The sequence below is a fragment of the Sylvia atricapilla genome, chromosome 19, assembly GCF_009819655.1.
Source record: "Sylvia atricapilla isolate bSylAtr1 chromosome 19, bSylAtr1.pri, whole genome shotgun sequence".
NCBI classification, from domain to species: domain Eukaryota; kingdom Metazoa; phylum Chordata; class Aves; order Passeriformes; family Sylviidae; genus Sylvia; species Sylvia atricapilla.
In genome coordinates this window covers 4,474,380-4,493,236 of record NC_089158.1, presented here as the reverse complement: position 1 = coordinate 4,493,236, position 18,857 = coordinate 4,474,380, and the positions used below count along the sequence as shown (strand labels likewise).

General features: G+C 49.4%; 1 protein-coding gene across 1 annotated transcript in view; it reads right to left on the bottom strand.

Annotated features, from left to right (window-relative positions):
• The window catches only part of ZNF618 (zinc finger protein 618), a 69,127-nt gene that overhangs the window by 12,172 nt on the left and 38,098 nt on the right, over nucleotides 1-18,857 (bottom strand). The window contains exons 9-12 of the mRNA XM_066332572.1: nucleotides 17,682-17,870; nucleotides 14,950-15,033; nucleotides 13,772-13,828; nucleotides 2,468-2,545 (exon numbers count right to left, since the gene is read on the bottom strand). Coding sequence (XP_066188669.1) covers nucleotides 2,468-2,545; nucleotides 13,772-13,828; nucleotides 14,950-15,033; nucleotides 17,682-17,870 — 408 coding nt within the window. The remainder of the gene's footprint in view (nucleotides 1-2,467; nucleotides 2,546-13,771; nucleotides 13,829-14,949; nucleotides 15,034-17,681; nucleotides 17,871-18,857) is intronic.

Below are 18,857 nucleotides of genomic sequence, written 5' to 3'. Positions count from 1 at the left end.
TTCTTGGATATAGAAATCCCAGAATCACAGACTTAAGTTAGAAAAGACCTCCAAAACCATCCAGTCCAACCCTCAGCCCAGCCCAGCACAACATTCACTGCTAAGCCATATCCCCAAGTACCACATCCACGTGTTCTTTGAGCACCTCCAGGGATGGTGACTTCACCCCTGCCCTGGGCGCAAGGTGCTTGAGAACCCTTCTAATCTAAACCTCACCTGGAACAACTCGAGGCCGTTTCCTCTTGCCCTTGCCAGTTGCTCCTAGGGAAAAGAGACCAACACCCTCATGTCACTACAACCTTCTGTCAGCCTGAAGGCAACAGGGCAGATGCAGGGCCCTGTGTGCCTTCAGTGCTGTCTGCTGACACAAAACACCCAGAGCCGGACACCCACCAATGCTGGCTGCAGTTTTCCTGCCTCTGGTTTGGTTTTGCCTTCATCCCACAGCGGCAAACGCTGCCTGCTCACCCCAGCTGCACACAGGGAGGAAGAGGAGAGCTGTGAACACAGGGCTGCCAAGCACCACACCCAGAGAGGCCACACCAGGGGACAGTGGCTCTCACGGGGCACAGCTTTGGTGGAGCCTGCAGAAAACAGCTAAACGACATGGATACCCTTGCTGTCACTGCACCAGTGAGAGTTCAGGAGGAGGCAGCCAGGCAGAGGCAGGGACTTGCAAACAGAGTAGGGAGCAATGAGAAAACAGAGTTTACGAAGAATAATCCTGAGCTGGGCAGAGGGGATTTACCCATTCACAGAGCTCTGATGTGATAGCAGCTGAATCACAGACACTGCTCCCTGCAGCCCTGCTCTGTGGCCAAGGTAGCCTAGGTGAACAACCACAGGACCACAGACTGCCTTGGGTTGGAAGGGACCTTACAGCTCATCCAGTCCCACCTCTGCCATGGGCAGGGATGCCTTCCACTATCCCAGGTTGCTCCAAGCCCCATCCAACCTGGCCTGGAACCCTTCCAGGAATGGGCAACCACAGCTCCTCTGGGCACCCTGTGCCAGGGCCTCCCCACTCCCCCAGGGAGCCCTCAGCAACACCCCCACAGGTCATTTGTAAAGATGAAACAAGGAGGAAGCTGCAGGGAGCACTAGCTTAACTTTCAACAGCTCAACCCTGCCAGTGAGCAGCCCTTGTCCCCTCAGCTCCTGTGCTCAGGGCCACCCAGAGCTGTAACACGCTGCACTTCAATACCAGAGCCCAGAGCAAGAACAGGATGGTCAGGACACAGTGTGGAGGCAGCAGAAACTGCCATGGACAACCAGCAAGGACAGACCCAAGGCCTGGGAGTGAGGGCAGCCCTGAGCAGAGCACCCCTGCTCCTCGGGGTTACACAGAGTCCCACCTCTCCACAGGAACCCCAGCGCTCTGACACAGACTCACAGCTCCTGATAACAAAGGGTTCACAAAGTCTTTGTAACATTACACAGATGCTAAGTGGCTGCTGAACAACACAAAGCCTGCACTAAGATTTGCCAACAGAAACTGAAATGGAATAGAGGAACCTCATGGATTAAGAACTCAAGTGACACTATTAAAATCAGGACTAACACTAAAAGAGAAAACAAGATAAGAACTTTGATTAACATTATTGTTACAGAAGGGAAAATATGCTTTTTCTCAAGCCTCTTGTCCTCCCATGCCACCTTCCTCAGGGCCTGCACTGCATCAGCCTCTCAACAGAGCAGCTGTCTGTTGGAGAACACAGGTCTGTCAAAGGGGATTTAATTGTTTTTAAACTGTGTTAGTTCACTTGAATTTTTATTCAAGAGAGAAAAAAAAAATCTGCCAATATAAAATTAATTCTGTTTCAACATTTTTGAATATGTTGAAAGCTGTCTTTGAAACAAGTTTGGCTTTGAAATTTTAAAATCATCTCTTATGTATCAAGACAGGAAACAAAACCAGTGACTTAAAAACAAAGCACTGGAATGACTCCTAAGAGTTCTCATTTGTAGGTAGCTAAGAGGGAACTGAACACAGCTGCTGAAATGGCAAATTCTTCTTCCAAGAACACATTTCAGTCCTCTGCAGTACTCCAGGAGACAAAGGCACAGGACAAGACTTGCGTGGGCCAAGGCTCTGCTGCCCTGTGAACATTTTTGGTTTGTCTGCTTCCTTGAGAGCCATCCCTTTGGCATGAGGGGGGAATTAACCTGCTGTAGGAGCTTATGCAGTGAGGATTCTCTGGATAGCTCTGGGTAAAGGCAATGAGCAGCGTGATGGACTCTGAGCTAGCATGGCACATTCCCTCTCTCCCTAAGGAAAGGAGCAATATTCACAATATACCCTATGTGCTCCAGCCTTTGAGGGATGACTGTGTTTGTTGCAGGTGAAATGACTGGGGCTGGGGAATGGGGGGCACTGAAAACCCTACGGACACATATCAGGGTCAGCACCAGGCAGCAGCACAGAATTTAATTCTCTGCTTGCAGCAAGTCAAAGTGCCCAGCTTACCTGCATGGGACTGCATGTGCTCCAGGAGATTGTTATAAAACTGGAACTGGATTCCACAAGCTCCACAGGTGTAAGGCTCTGTTTGGGAGAAATCAGTTCAGAAGAATTACACAGAGTCTGCAGGGAAGCAGCACAGGCGCATACCTCAGTGTGTACAGCTGTGGGGCACAGCGGCTCCGCAGGGAGCTCTGCCTCCTGCCTGGGGCTGGGCACCTCCTGCTGCTGCACTTCACTGCCAGGGGCAGGCAGAGCACTGCAGGGAAGCACCTGCAGCTGTGTGTGGGCACCTCAGGGGTCTGCACAAGGGCTCCTTCGGGGGGCTGCCACCGGCCGGTGTCTGCTGCAGCCTGCCCCAGCCGCTTTGGGGCCCGTGAGTAAAGCCTGCTGGATTCGTCTTCCATCCAGTTCTGTCAAATTCCAGCGTCTGCTGCCTTTCCTGAGTGAGACAAGGAGCACTGGGTTGTGACAAATGCTGCAGTCAGAGGCTAGGGGTGGAGCAGTGCTATGGGGGAACTCAGCTGGGGCTTTGTGGCTGTCACCAAGTGCAGTGAGACCAGGGACTGATGAGTGTCACGGGGCTGGGTGGCAGCAGGATGCCAGGGAAGCAGAAAGCACAGGAACCAGGGCTGTGCCTGAAGGCTAAGAGCAGAGCAGGAGAGCCATGTGCCAGAGCAATATGGATGAGCTGGAGTGAGGAAAGAGCTGGGTGCAGAGCTCCCTCATGAGCCGAAAGATACATTTAGCCCTGTTCTATGTTGAAAGTGCATTTTTTCCACTGAATTAACCTAACAGCAAATGTTTGCAGTTGCCTGTTTAAACAGTATCAGTAGAGTGCATTGGTTGACAGATGTGATCTCGAACTACAGGGCTGAAATTTGGGTACACTGCAGTTTGCCTCTGTCCCTGCAGCCACACTAGCACTGCCACCTCTCACTGGGACGTTTTGTCCTGGAGCACCAGAATGGACAAACACATTTGGCATATGAACAATTTTGGATACAAATGTCTGGCACACACACTGAGCAAGGTCTATTGCTACAACATTTCAGAAGCCTAGCTCTAAATTCAAAGGGGAAAACATATTCTGTATCAATGAATAAGCAGAAGTGCCCAGGATAGAAGAACCAAAACCCAGGGAAGCACAAGGCTGCCTATACCCTGTGAGAAGTCTATCTTACGGAGCAAAACACAGAATCCACCTCAAGGCTATAGGAATCCCTGAGGAAAAACATAAAAGAGAGCATGAGCAAGTCTGTATAAGGTGTACTTTTATGCTATGAGGTTAAACCTTTCCCACAGAACCTACAGCCTCTGAAATGATGGAGCCAACTCTGTCTGGAGTTGTGCTCAATGCTTTAACTCACTGTGCCTGCCTGTGATGCTGCTCCTGGGCTTTGCTGCACCATGGAAGTTTGGAAGTTCGGTACTTAAGTAACTGTGCTTGTGGAAAAGAGAAGACTTGGACAGCTGAGTGGCACACAGGGATTTCAGTCCTTGGGAATTAACAGGGACTGGCTATGTCTGCTGAAATCATCAGTAGTGAGATAGTTGTGGTACAATGCCACAAGAAGTACACTGCAATCTAATTGTCTAGACTTATTTTTAATTGTCAAAGAGGAGAAGGTTCCCTGCGGGTACAAACCATCCCTCCTGGGCTCGTATTGCAATGCCAAAGACCCGTGTTACAGACACACCTGTGTCTCTGCTGCTTATGGAGCCCAGATGGAAATATCTCAAACTGAGGCGGCCCCTTCAAGCATCAAAATTACCATGTGAATAATCTAGAGAAAGCAGCCACACTTCTGAGCGCCTGCTGGCAGGCCCCTGGCAGGTCAGGAGAGCTGTGTGACCCTCTCTGCCCCTCTGCTCTGCTGGAGCCCCTGTACCTCCACCAGAGAGAACAGACCCTGCGGTACCTCTCAGGGCTGCAGCAAGGCTGCAAGCTGCAGATGTCACCCTACAGTCCCCTGGACACTGGCAGCTCCCATGTGCCATTTACACCTCAGCAGACAGCTGCATTCCCTCTGCCACCTGTGCCTCAGTGCAGAGGAAGAGGCACTGGGGGAACCCCTGCTCACACTGCAGACCCAAGGCCCTTTTCTGCCCCCACAGGAGCCCCCAGCTGCCCTGGGAGAAGGTTTCCAGAGCAGCTCTTCCCCAAGCTCAGTTACAGCCTCGGCAGCAGGCAAACCCCTCACATCAGCCAGCACTCTCCAAGCTGCACATTTCCCACACTCATTTTGCTCTCCTGTTTCACTCACATTTCCTTCTCAGCTCACTTTGTCTCCCTGAGCTGCTTCATCTCCCTCCTGCTGTATTCTCAGCTATTTTATCAGCACAAACCTGTGCTATTTTTCTAGCTCTCCCCTTTATCCCTGTCCAATCTCTTCTAGGTTCTCCCATCTGCATCCAGCAGGCTGTGACCACCAAGGTCTCCACAGGTCTTCATCTCAAGCTCCTCCCCTTGGCACCACAAATCTCTGGATGCTCAGTGCACTCAGTGAATTGGTAAAGCCTCTCATCTGTCATTCTTCTCAGAAAAAATGTGTTGATTTTCATCTCAATTCCAAAAGAAGCCCCTTCTATTCTACTACAGAAATATCCAACTTTGGAAACAAAATCACCACCTACTTTCAAAAGCTAATTTCATGTTCTGAAAATGCTGAAGTATTTCCTAAATAATTCTGAGACAAAGACATACAGAAGTCTAAGTTTATCACAAATAAAAATGAGCCAGGTTAAAAATAAGCATAAAATTTAAATGCACCCAGGAATCCAAAGTCTCTCCTGGGACCAGGGGAAGGGATGCTTGGGAGGATGTGCACAATTCCCATGGGAATGAATGAACTCACTTCACTTCCCAGAGCTCTCTCAACCCTCATCCTTCTGAGCTTTCAGCTCCTGAGCCCCTCATGCTCCAGAGTACAGAGCTGGGAACAGTCAGGCTGGCTGGAAGGAGGGTGGGATGTACCAGGGCTAGAAGAGGAACAGGGATCTGGAAGGTGGAGAGAACAAAGAGGCAGTCTGTATCCCAAACCAGGGAAAAGTCACTGCTGCAAAAGAGCTGTTCACCTGGGCTGCCAATCCAGTAAATCCTCCTCTCTTTGATTTCTCTTGAAAATTAAACTGGAAAACTTGTCAAAACTGCTTTGCACACCCATCTGAGCCACACTTGTGCCCCATTCTCCTTCCCAGGAGCACAGCTCCCTCCACCACTGCAGGACCTCTGCTTGTCCTTCCCTCTGGGAATTCCAGCTCTTCCTTACTCAGGCTTAGGTTTATGCATCCACAGGGACCTGTTCTCCTTCAGGTGGGCTGAGCTCAGCAAAGGGCCCCCAGAGGTCTCTCCTTTTGCTCTCTGTCCTTCTGCTCCCAGCTGGTGCTGTACAAGAGGAGCTGGACCCCTCTGTGCTTGCCCACATCAGCCCCCTGTGCCCTGCTTTTCTGAGAGCAGGTCCCAACCAGCAGCTGTTGAAACCTCTTCAGTGTCCTGAGCCACACAGAACTAACACTCACATCTGGTTGCACAATTTAAAACATCTTTCCCCAAGGCTATAATTAGACACTTTTATTAGTGCTTTACCCAGTGAACAAGGCGCCAGAGCAAGGCAGCAGCTGTGTGAGCCAAGGCAGAGGAAAACCAGCGCCTGTGCTTAGGTTAAATAAATCATTCTAATTCCCATGTTAACTCTCATTGCCACATCTAAGCCAGGGAAAACAGCAGAGCCTGGTCTGAAGCCAGGAGTGAACAGGAGTTGAGAGATTTAACAGAAAGTTTCAACAGCAAGTGCCCTGAGGTGCTTGTGCAGTGACAGACACCCAGCAGGGTGACACCATGGCTCAGCAGGGACAGCCTCTCAGGCTGCTCTTTCCTCAGTAGAAAAGACCCACATTTCAACACTTCTGTCCACATTTGGTGAAAAACAAAATGCAGAACAACTGTGGGCAAAACTTCTCAGCATTTCCACCCAATGTTTCCATTGGCTTTAGCTTTCCTAACAGCGTAATTGCACCTTCCCTTTGACACAAACCCATGAGACAAGGCAAGAGAACCAGCAGCAGACTCCTGCAAAAACACCAGCACACCCCAAAATCAGTAGAAGTTTCTTGAAAACAAAACTTCTGTCACTTCCAGCCAGCTCAGACAGTAAGACAGGGTGCTCTGGAGCATGTTTGGAAAAGGGGAGTCCCAAATTCACCACCCTTATCAAACATCTTGGCACTAACTGGATTTCTCTTCCTGCATGAACTCATGCTCTGAATAAAGCCCTTGCTTCTCTCTCAGGTTTGTAAGAGGAGGAACACCTGTCCTCCCCTGCCATGGCCACGCTCAGGGTGCACCACTCAGGGCTGGCCTGCATCACCAGGCTGGCACAGAGGGTATCACCCCAAATCCCACTGCCAGGAACCAAACACACTGCAAGGCAAAGGAAGAAGCTCCACCTGCTGAAGGCATCAAAGCCACAGGGCAGAACCTCCAGCAGAGACCACCTTGTCCATCCATCCCAGACCTGCTCTCTCTCTCCTCCTGCTTGCTCCCTGTTTCCAATCCTTGCTCCTGGGCCACAGGAAACTGCTGCTGTGCAGGTGTTTACTGAGCTGAGCCCTGAGGACAAGTTTTTCTGTGGGCAAATGTAATTTAAATATGGGTACATTTTCAAATCTTGGTCTCAGAACATGCTCGCAAGAAACTCCCTGAAGACTGACTATGAAGTGACTTGGCAACCCCAGACTGCATGGAAACACCCTGGATGATTTCTGCTGCATTTAAATCTCACACCAGAGCCACAGAAGTTAGGGCATTTTATTCTTTGCCACCTGGACTCATAATAAAAAACCCATTTATTGATGAAAATTGCTCAGAGGGCAGGGCAGCAGGGCTGCAGGAGGGCAGTCCCTGCCTTTTGCACCACAGACATCCATCACACTTACTTTGTAAAAGCGGGAAAGGATTTGAAATCAGGGGACTTGCGGTTTCTGCAAAAAAGAAAGAGATTTAAATATTGAGATTGGCAGAGACCTCGCTGCATTCTACACAGCTCTGCCTATCTGCTCCTTTATCCCTACTCCACACTTCCAGAGCTATCCAGGGCAGGGCAGGATGGGAGCTCCAATTACCACAAAATCCAACATGTCCAACAAGTTCATTTTCTCTCCTTTGCTCAATTTCTCACGGCCAGGGTTCTGCATCTTCCCTGTCCAATTTAAAACGTCCAGAGATTTTAATACACACCCAATGCTACAGCAATGGAAACAAGGGGAGAGGCCAGCAAAGAAAAGCCACAGGGCAAGAAACCTTTTACAAAGGCTTTCTTTGGTGCTCCAGATGCAAATTCCCAGTTTCACCATGCAGCCTCTTTAAACCAAAGCTGGGAGGAAACCAGGGTGTTTCCCTCTCCCTGGATGCCAAAAGAGAAGAGTTCCTAAGCAGCACAGTTACTTCAGGCTGCAAATGCCCATTTCCTATGCAGCACACCTTGCAGGCTGCCTTTCTGTAAGGTGTGACTGAAAAATGGGTGCTGGCTGCCCCTGGAGCAACCAGGAGCTGTCTGCATCCAGCCCCTAGTGCCATGGAGCAGAAGCAGTGATCTCAGCACTTCAGACCATGTGTGGTTTTCTACAGTTCCCAGGTGAGGTCCTTTAGGGTCAGACCCCTGCAGAGGGGCAGAATCATTAATTATTGATGTTAAATATTCATGGACTCAGAGCATTTCCAGAAGGGTCCCAGGTCCAAGTCTGTGGGCTGGCACATCCATGACTGAGACTCTCATGGCTCTGGGACAGACTTGGCCTGGTTTCCTTGGAAGGAGAAACACCCTCATGAACTGCCTGGCTCAAGCACAGTGAGCTTCCTGCTGAACATCCCAGTGTGCTGAGGACCTGAGCTGCTGAAGAGGGCTCCAGATGGCAGGGCCAGCCCCAAAGGAATGGAGATGAAGGCATGGAGGATGCTTGGCAAAGACATGACTGGACTGTGGAAAGGGGATGCATGGGAGGCACCAGCTCATACAGAATGCTGCTGATCACTCCATACATTGCTGATCAGCCAGCAATGCTCCAGGTGCTCCTGCAGCTGCTGAGCTCTGCACCTGGGGCAAGATCCTCACTGAAACAAGCCCCTAAGCTGAGCCCTGCTGAGCAGCTGAACAGGGCAGGCTCCTGCAGGCACCCCTCTCTCTGTGTGCTTGGCCCCTGCTCTGGGAAGTGCTGTGCTCATTCAGGGAACACACAGATGCCCATGGCACCTTCTGTGGCTCCAAGCACTCCAGGGCTCTTGCAGCAGCCCAGCTGCATGTGAGCTTTTGAGGGGCAAACCTCAACTTCACTGTCCCCCGAGAAGAGCATCTGATCTGGAGCAGTCAGAGCCCAGCAGTGGCACAGAGCACTTAAAACAGCCCAAGGAATTCTCAGCACCACCTCTGGCTGCTCTCCAGCCAGAAGTGCTGACACAGTGTCCTTGTTATGCTTGGCTTCCTACCCACATGGAAACCACTGTCAGTATGAAACAGCAGTTCAGGTACTCAATACAACACCACTTTATGTGAAGGAAGACTTCTAGGATTTTTCTGGTCTTGATATTTATAATTGTACAAGTTTTTATCCATGCGTTGTCAGGTCCCTGTTACAGCACAGTCACTTCCACTAAAGTCACCTATCCAGGCAACAATCATAGAAATGCCAGAGTCTGACTGATTAATGATAAATCACCTTGCACTGGGGCTTTGTAATCTTTCCCTCCACAGATTCTCCAGGCAAAATGAGAGTTCAGGCTTTTCTGCCCACGCTTTGTTCCCTCAGGGACTCTTCTGGCCATGTCCTGCCCAGCCCCAGCCCAGTATCTGTGTTTGCAGACTGCAGCCCTCAGCCCTGACCCTGGCTGCATGTCCCAGTGCTGCTGAGAGCTCCTTGCCTCAATGCTTTTATGTGGATTGCCTCAATTCTTCCCTGGTGTCCCATGGCTCTGGAGCAATTGGCAGGATATCACCCACAGTGACTGGCTGCTGAGTGGTTATTTTAACCCAGATATATTTCTTCCTGTCTGCAAGTTGCCTGATGAACATGAGAAGTCTGGAACAGCTTAAATGAATGTGGCACCAGAAATAAAGAGTTCATTCCTAGAAACCTCAATTCCACACAAATGCCCAATGGACACAGTGACTTATTTATGCAACCAAGCAAAGTGACACCTTCTTAACTGAACCTCTCCCTGGGTGACTCTCATTCTCCTGGTGGGAACTGCACTCATCTGCTGACCCTCCTTCTGCCACAGCACTTCAGGCTGCTTTGAAAATGCAGCTCTGTCAATTTGTGCAATTGTTTTGCCCCAGCATCAGCACTCCCTGTGCTGTGCACAGAGCAAGAACTCACAGAACAACTCCCCCCTCTCCTTTTCCTCACTCCTCGAATTTGGCCATTGGCTCTCCCAACTCCACGGAGACTTGTAGCAGCCACAAACCAACCACAGATGAGAACATTACAAGATAAATGTTAATGGAAGTTATGTTTGTGCTGACAGAGCCTGAGAGGCAGCTGGGTGCACCTCTGGAGGCAGAGGCACAGGGGCTGGCTGTGCTAATGTCACACTGCAAAGAGTAATCAAGAATTATTATGCCCCAAACACTAAATCTGCACTCACCCACCAAAAATGCTACTCCAAAAGTGCTGTATTTCCAGCAGAAATCCCTCCAGATGGGCTGTGTGATGGCTGGAGTACAGGGGATGAGCAGAAGGGGATGTATAGCCACATCAGGGAAGAAAGCTTGTGATTTCAGAAAATCCACGTTTAAAATCTAGTCCAGTGTCCATTAAATCTTGACAATGGGAGATTTTAGGCTTTTCCAGGAATTTTTACTCTAAATCAAATGTAGGAAATCAAATTTTTTTGGTCTCAATCTCATCTCAGCTTGGCATGAACTGATTCAAAAGAAGAAGACATTTCCATTGACCCTCTCCCCAGTCTGGAATAAACAGTCCTGGAAAGCAAAGCTTCCCTGTGTAAATATGAATGAAAAGTGTTGACATTTTAAAAACTCCGAATGCTAAAATTTGTTGCACTGGAAGTTCTGACAGTAATAGCTCCCTAAAGCAGCAGATGAAATTGAGACATATTTATACAGCTTAAATCAACTTCCAAAGTTCAAAATATTTCCCAATTCCCTACATAATGGTAACTGTTCTCTTTCACACCCATAACACTGAGAAATTCAGACTTTAACAAACACTGACAATTTCAATTAGATTTCCCCTTTGATGGCTGTATTCGAAGGTGTTGAAACTAAAGAGCCTTTTTTCTCCTTTTCTGCTTTGATTTTACTTCTTGGATTCTAACAGTTTCCTTAATCCCTCTCAGCCTTCATTTCACAAAGGAGTCATCCCCAACGCCCAAAACAATGGCTCAAGTTGCACGAAGCTGTGAACACCTGAGCTAGAGATGGTTCTTGTCCCTGAGGACGGTCATTATCCCTGTCTGGAGTCAGAGGAAGGGAGACCCTGGGGAGATCCCAAAGCCTGGGAGCCCTGTGGTGACAGAGGGCACCGGAGCAGTGCCAGCTCCAGCCAAAGGCTCCTCTCCAACCACACATGGATGAAAAGGAAGGCAGCGACCTTTACTATGGCACACAACACTCAGCTCAGCCCCTTTCTGGGGATTTCCCCACCCATGCTCAGGCTGATCATCACTGCCTTTTACATTGCACAAGCTGGCCCTTGAAACGTTGTTTGGCCTCTTGAGAATTTAGACCAGAAAACCCCAGCATGTGTGAAGAGTCAGCAGAATGACCCCTGCCAGGGAGGGTTCCCTTGAAAGTAGCTTTATGGCACCCTAAGGAATAACAGCTTCTGCTGTTTATCCCAGTGAGCCAATTCCATGCTTCAGGATCAGGTCATGGCATTGCTTTCTGGACCTCCCTTAGTTCAGCAGGGGATGAACAGAAGCTCTGTGTGACCTGGGCCCTCTGCTGCCTGTGCTCCCGAGGCAGCAGAAGGAGCAATTGGAACATTTTAGCAGGATGCTATTTTTAAAGCACTATGGAACCTCCAGGTTTCAGCAAAAAGCACGTTCAAGTGCCTCTGGAGACCTTTATGAATGAGTACAAAGGATGCTCTCCAATCATAATGTGGATGACAGCTCGAGTCCTTCACCCACTCCCAGTCTCCATCCCACCCTGCTGGGAGACAAAGCTGTGACTCAAATCAGGCCCAGAGCAGTGTTTCCCTCACAGCACAGAGCTGTTTTATGGGCAGCCACATGCCAGGTCACACAGACAGGGATTCCAGGTACCTGCACACACTGTGGCAAGGACTGGGGTTGTGTGCATAGGGAAGAGACATCTGAAATCCAACATTTTCATTCTAGTTCCATTCTTATTCCCACTCAGGACTCCCTACAGCATTGCACCCCAGTGTATTTTAGGTGATTTTAGTTGCTGACCTCCCTGCTCTGCTTGTCCTGCCCCTCACTCCAGACACCAAGGGGTCTCTGCCACTGCAGTCAGGTGGTGACACAGGGAAAAAGCAGAATGTCCCCAGCTGGATGGCCTAAAAAACTCCTGCTGCTCTCTTGGGTATTTCTGTATCCCAGTCAGTGACACAAAACTCACACCCACAGAGAGCAAGAGCCATCAGACATTTAACAAGGCCAAGCCACACAGCTCTTGGCTGCTCAGCTGGGACCTACATTTTACCTCCCAAACCTGGTGACTGTTCCTTACAGCAGCAGTTTGGTGACAAGCAAACAGCAGATGGGAGTGGGAGGACAGAAGTCTCTGTCCTTCTGTCATTCCCCACCACATTACCACCACCTGCTTCCCTGCCTGGGAGAAATCTGCTGGCTGGAGCACAAGAGAGGACAAGTCAATGGTGCCAGAATCACCCAAGAGTTCCCATCCCACACGTGACACTGAGCCACATGGTGTTTGTCTCACCCACTGAGACACAGCCACGGAAACAAGGAAAACAGGGAGGCAGGACATGTCAGCCCTTCCAAAAGGGCTACAGAGAGCTCTGCCTGGACACCTGAGCACACTCCAGGGCCTCTCTGACCACCAGTGAAGCTCACAGGTGATGCTCACTCAGGCTGCTGGCAATGAGGCCACTGGGACTCCTGAGAACTGGAAGGAATTGAAGGAGAAATGGCTTGGTGCAAAGGCTGGAAAAGAGCTCTGAATAGGACATGTAGGAAGCAGCACAAAAATGGAGCCAAAGGGGGAAAACAGAGCTGGGGAAGAAAAAAGGATGCAGGATAGATAAAGGATGGGAAAAGGGAAGAAGTTTATATGTACTAGCGTGGCTCTGAGGAGCATGTCAGCTGCTTAATGCAGAAAGGAACTGTTTCTAACCAGAGCCCAACTCTCCTCAAACCAGTCCTGGGCAGCTCACCTGAGTTCCTCAGGTTTCCTAGCTCAATCAAAGGTTTAGGTGAGTACCTTGCAACTCCTCTGCAGCCTGCCAGGCCCCCGACTGAGCCACTAAAACAAACTGACACTACATGTGGTGCAGACAGAAACATTCCTTACAGGGAAACAAGATGGGCAAATCACATGAAACTTGCTACTCAGCTTGTAAGAATTTCTGGCTTTGTTTTGGGTTTTGCTGTGAACTTTCACTCATGTGATTTAAATGTTGCACTCCAGAAAGAAACAGATTGAGGAGGATGAGTGTGAAGTAAGCTGGTACAAGGAGATGGCAGGGAGAGTCTGGGAGATGTGTCACAGAACAGTGGGTCAGTATTTAATAGTTCAGAAAGAACTGAAGTCTTGGACAGTTCAGTACAGCCACTCTTTGTATGTGTTTCTTGTCAGTGCTTCCTGGACAGGTTCATGGTACAGGTTCATCTCCCCTCCTGCAAAACTTGACAAGAGCAGCCAGCAGGTTTACAATGCAGCTTTCTTGGCTTCAGGAATAAGCTGTCTGATAGAAAGGAAGATATTTCTGCCCTTCATTTGTTGGCTGTACAGGGTTTGACAGGAATAAAAGAGGTACAATCTCAGGCTGCTGCTTTCCAAGGGCTCCGGAGGATTCAGGGCTCCCAGTGGTACATTGGCATTTACAGATGTGCACTTAAAGGCTTTGAAACCCTTCAAAACACTGACAGTACCCATAGAAGACAAGACATGAGCTGCTGACAGGCCAGGGCCACGTCCAGAGCTGCAGCCAGGCTGGAAACTCTGGTAGTCAGTGATAACACTGCCTTGAGTCATGTATGACAGCCAGGCTGGGCTCACTGACCAGGGCCTGGGCAGCCCCAAGGACTCCCAACTGTGCAGCAGGAACAGGACTAAGGGCCTGAAACAGAGACAAGCTCACCTGAAGGGTTCTGCTTACTCCTCTTTTCTTTAGGTTTTTCCGTCCCCGAATGACCAGCTGCAATTGTGGCGAATGATGGATTAGTACAGGATTGTTCCCCAAAACACAACACACAATATTTTAGCAACAAACAACTTTTTTCCCCATTCCCCATCACCCACTCTGCTACCACACGTGGGTTTTCCCACACCACATCGCTGTTTTTCAGCATGGTTCCAGAAAGCTTCTGGTTCCTTCACCATGGTTCTTTACGTGCTTCTGAGGCAGATATAACCCCCAACAGACACTGTGTAACCTGCTCCAGGGAGATATCCCACCCCTTACCTGCCCATTCCAGCCAGAGGCATTGCCAACACCACATATTCTGCTTCTCTTGGATGGGGAATGGAAGGAGGCCAGGCTTTTCTGCTGGCATGTTATTTATCTCTGCAGCAAGATGCCAAACCCACGTTTAATCTGGTCTGTCACTTTTGCTCCAATTAGGGAGCATGAAGAGTGGTAGTGGCCCACTGGAAGGCTGGGCAATACACAGGCAGGATAAAAACCTTGCAAAAAAACCTCTATAGGTGGTGGACCTGAACAAAATTGTCTAAGCGACTTGTTATGTTCAATTACTACCACTTTGACTTAACACTGCAAAGAAACTGCACAAGTGGATGGGATTTTCATTCCTTCTAGCAAATATATTTTGTCTCATATACATACACCTGATTCACTGTGACCTCCATGTACTGACTGCACAAACAACTGGACATTGCTTACAGCGACATTTAAATAAAGTCACACTCAGCATCACTGTAACCTGCAAACTGCTGCTCTATCCACAGTCCTCAAATTTTGCTGCTTGCAAATGTCTTTGCTCCACCAAACTGCACTGATACACAGACACAGCACAAGTACTGCCTGATCTCCCATCCATCCTTTCTCCACATCTTGGCTCCCCTCTGAAAAGTCTATGCTCAAGCACCTGGTCCTTGGCAGCAGGATTTCCACATCCCCTGTTTGACAGGGCTGGAGTGCCAGGAATCTCGGGGGGAGGGAGAATAAGTGACTACCCCAGGAGGGCTGGCTGCCTGTGAGCTTAAACAAGGTGCTCCATAATACTTCAACATCCACTGAGCACAGCTAGATCCCTGGAGAGGAACATGGAAGCGGCAGGAAGAGGTGACCACACTTACCACTGGAGTTCTGGGAATTGCTGTTTGTTTCTCCGAAGTTGTTTTGCACTTTGCCTTCCACTCTTCTGCTGAAAGCACTTTCTGCTGGGTGGAGAACAAAGCAGGAATGGTGACTGGTCAACACTGGATGCAGAACCAGGCAAACAGGAGGCAAGACATGCTCCTGTGCCACATAATCACAGACCCTGAATACAGCAGAAAGGTCAAATACCTCATTTTGGAGGCAAATGGGCCAGATTCAGTGAAGGGATAACAGGTGGGTATTTTTCTTGAATGCCTTCTGGCTGAGGTGGCCTGGATTGGCTCTTAGGGAGCCCATGAACACCAGTCCTGACTGAACCAGAAAGGTCATGGCTTCCTCCCCTGCAAAAAAACCCAACCCTTATCTTACTCTTCCTTAAGGTAACAAGCAGCCCTTAAAGCCTGTGAGGACAGGTGACCACTCTGAGACTGAGCTCAGGGCCTCAGCACCACACCTACAGAAGCACTGCGCCAGCTTTCCTTGTGCTTCCCAGTCACCTGCATCTTTCCTTTTATAAATACCCTCCTGGAAATGTTGAAGCAGAGGTCTGAAGGGCTGTCTCAGCACCTACCCACTGTGTCTAGAAAAGCTGTGGAAGATCCTCTGGCTCCGTGCTGCCCAGCAGAGCCCTTGTTCCCAGAGCCCCGGGGCCAGGCAGGGCAGCCCTGCTGCTGTCAGGGCACTGCTCTGCACACTCCAGCCACAGCAAGGGCAGCTCCCAGGGACTGCACTGGGAGGGTGCTGGTTTAAGGTTTTTTGTATTTTGACTGTTAACATTTTTATAGTGGAGATTCTCACGTAACTTCAGAATTATGAACTATGTATTGTTTACGTATTTCTCCTCTGGGAAGAGTTTTGTGATTGATGGTGATGTTCACCTACGAGGTCGAAGAGGTGGTAACCTGTGTAGCCCATTTTTTACCTTTTAATAAAGTGTATATATATGAAGTTAGAGAAATTAAAAGGAGAACTTTCCTGCTTGACTCCTGCTGCCTGCCTCGTTCTTTTGTGTCCCTAACAGTGCCAGGAAGGCTCCTCCTGTGGACTCTGGTGCTTCTGCCCCTGGCAGTGGCCACAGAGCCCTGAAGCATCACTGCACAGCACAGCCTGAGGCCTCCCACCCTGCTCAAGCTGGTTTCAATCTGTGAGATCAGGGACCTGAGGTCCTGTCTCACTTCACTGGGTTTGCAATATCCAGGCAAATGGATTTACTGTAGTGGATCAAAGAATAATTAGAGATCAAAAAACAAAAAACAAACAAACAAAAAAAAGAACTGGCCAAAGCAATGTGTGTGGCCTGTGCTGGACAGGCCCTTGCCCTGCACCCTCATTCTGGAGCCCACTGTCACCAGAGGGGTTCACATGGACACAGGCTGGCCTGGCTCTGCTAGGCTCAGCCTGCAGCCTGGGCAGGGCTGAGGACACAAGTCTTTCATTCAGGATTGATGTGGACTGCTGAAAACTGGTGCCAGATCATGATTTTATTCCTGCAGACCACTGGAGTGGTCACAACTGCTGTCAGGACTTGGCAGAGGCCCCAGGTCCCTGCAGGTTCCAGGGCTGCAGTGTGGCTCACACACATAGGCTTTGGGGCTACCAGAGACCTGAACTGCCCGTGGATTTTGGCCCAACCAGTCCTCAGTGGACCCTTCCAAGTCCTGAGCAGCCTTCTCAAACTCTCAATCAACTATGTTCCTGACTCTTAAAATCTAGAATAACGAGCAAACTTGGTAACCAAATCAACTGAAATAGAAACACATCAAACAGGGCTGAAAAGGAACTGGAGACATCTATCTATGCCACTTGACAGATAAATAATTTAAACAACAGGCATTATATAACAGGAAAATCAGATGGTGACAAAATGGTTTGGGTCAACCCACTCCTCCCAAGAGACCCAGGTTCAAGTCCTGGCTTATGTCACAAGAGGAAGTGAGATGGAGGTCTCCAAAGACCTTTGTAAAGAATTTGTATGGTGGTTTTGCCCTCATCCCTTAGCTTCCCACAAAGCCTCCCCTAAGACTGGCAGTAAGAAAAACCTGGTTTAATGCACCTGCTTGGTCTTACTGTGCCCTTACACACTGAGAGGGCAGCTCACTCTGTTCTCTCTCCTTGTATTTGGAACCTTTTGAATGCAAAGTACAATTACTGGTATGGACCAAGTCCTTGGCAGCTGTGGATATGTGTTATCCAAAAAAACTCATCCTTGTTCAGCATCCATGGCCTCTCCCACTACAGCCACCTCTCATATTCAGCATCTGTCCATGCCAGACATTCTAGGGGTGTTTAAACACCATCTGATTGACCAGCCCTTTGTCTACACCCCGATGGAATCTCAGATGGAATCACAGTCCTAGCCCTTAAAACATCACCTCGAGGAAAACAAACACTAAATGTCAGACAGTGCTGAAAACCAAGCAAAAATCCCCATTCCTGCCAAGTCATTACACCAGTCCTCATCAGGAAACTGCTCTCAGTTTGTGACACCAGGATTTGAAACAGAGTCTTTTGTACCTTGCAGTTACCATGATGCTTAACAAAAACAACTCATCACTGGGAAGAGATTGTAAAGGATCTAATCCCCACTGCTGCTTCTAGGAGCAGCTTTTCTGGGACCGCCATGGATGCAGCAGACTGAGGCCAGGAAGGGCCACAATCCAGGCAAGGAGTGGACACTCAGCAGGTCAGAAAGCAGAAAGGCAATGGGTACCTGTGATGGCCTTGCTCCCTGGGGATCCGGAATTGGGCGTGCGGAACATCTGGGACTGGGACGCGGGCGGGAGCCCCGAGGGGCTGCGGTGCAGGAGGGTGGAACAGCGGCTTATGGACGCCGGAGACTTTTTGCTGGACTGGCTCGTCTGTGTCTTCACTGCCACGAAGAGTGGAGATCGAGAGAACTCTGGATATGAACACTCAGAACTAGTGCCGGCACAGCCAGGGAGCTCCCAGAGTGGGGCCTGCTGGAGCTGCTGATGCACTGAGCCCCTGGGACAGAGCTGGGCTCCCCCCTCACCCGAGGGGACACTGGTGAAGCTGGTTAGTTCCCTTCCACACCTCTCACTGCCACATTGCCAACCCATTCCTCCTCCAGCAGGAATCACCCCATCCATCCAGGAGCACTGTGTGGTTTCCACGGCCTGGCTGGAAGCATCTGCAGCTCTGGCCTCCGTGTCTATGGACTGAATTTTGGGAGCAGGTTTCTAAACTACTCAGAGCTCTGAGTAGGGAGAAGTTTACATCTTTGTTTCTTGAGCCTTGAATAAATTCTAGTGATCTCTAGCTACATTGTCTCTTTGACCAAATACAAAGGAAAGGGCACAGTTGGGAGTGGAATGGCATTAGGAGGCAGAGTGAGTAAAGGCTTTTGGTCCCAGTTCCAGACTGGTGACATGCGGAGAAATTCTGAATATTACTAGGATATGCTCTTTGAATGCATCTATATTTTGGTCTCTGCAGCACACAGTGAGGATCACCAGGAATTTTCAATGCCAAAAGTCATCTGAAACACCTTCAGGACAGCCCTTTGTCTCGGCCACATAGATTAAATAAACCACTACAAAAATGGAGAACCTGTCTAAGAACCCCCTTCATTCCTAAGAGACCTCTTCTATGGAAATTTGGATATGGGTCCTGAAGCTCCAGTCCCACTCCAATCACCTGTCATGAAAAATCACCAACAAAGAAGGTTCAACTAACCCACAGCCCCAGCTCCCTACCAGTGATTTCTACATGGATACTGTGAGATGCCTAAACGTGGAGGGACAAGAGCAGCACCTGTACATTCTACACAGTGGGAGTGAGAAATACTCATCCTCACTGAGCAGCTCTCAGGGGAACACCACAGCAGCACCACAGCCTGACTCTGAAACGGGGGAGGAGAGAAGTC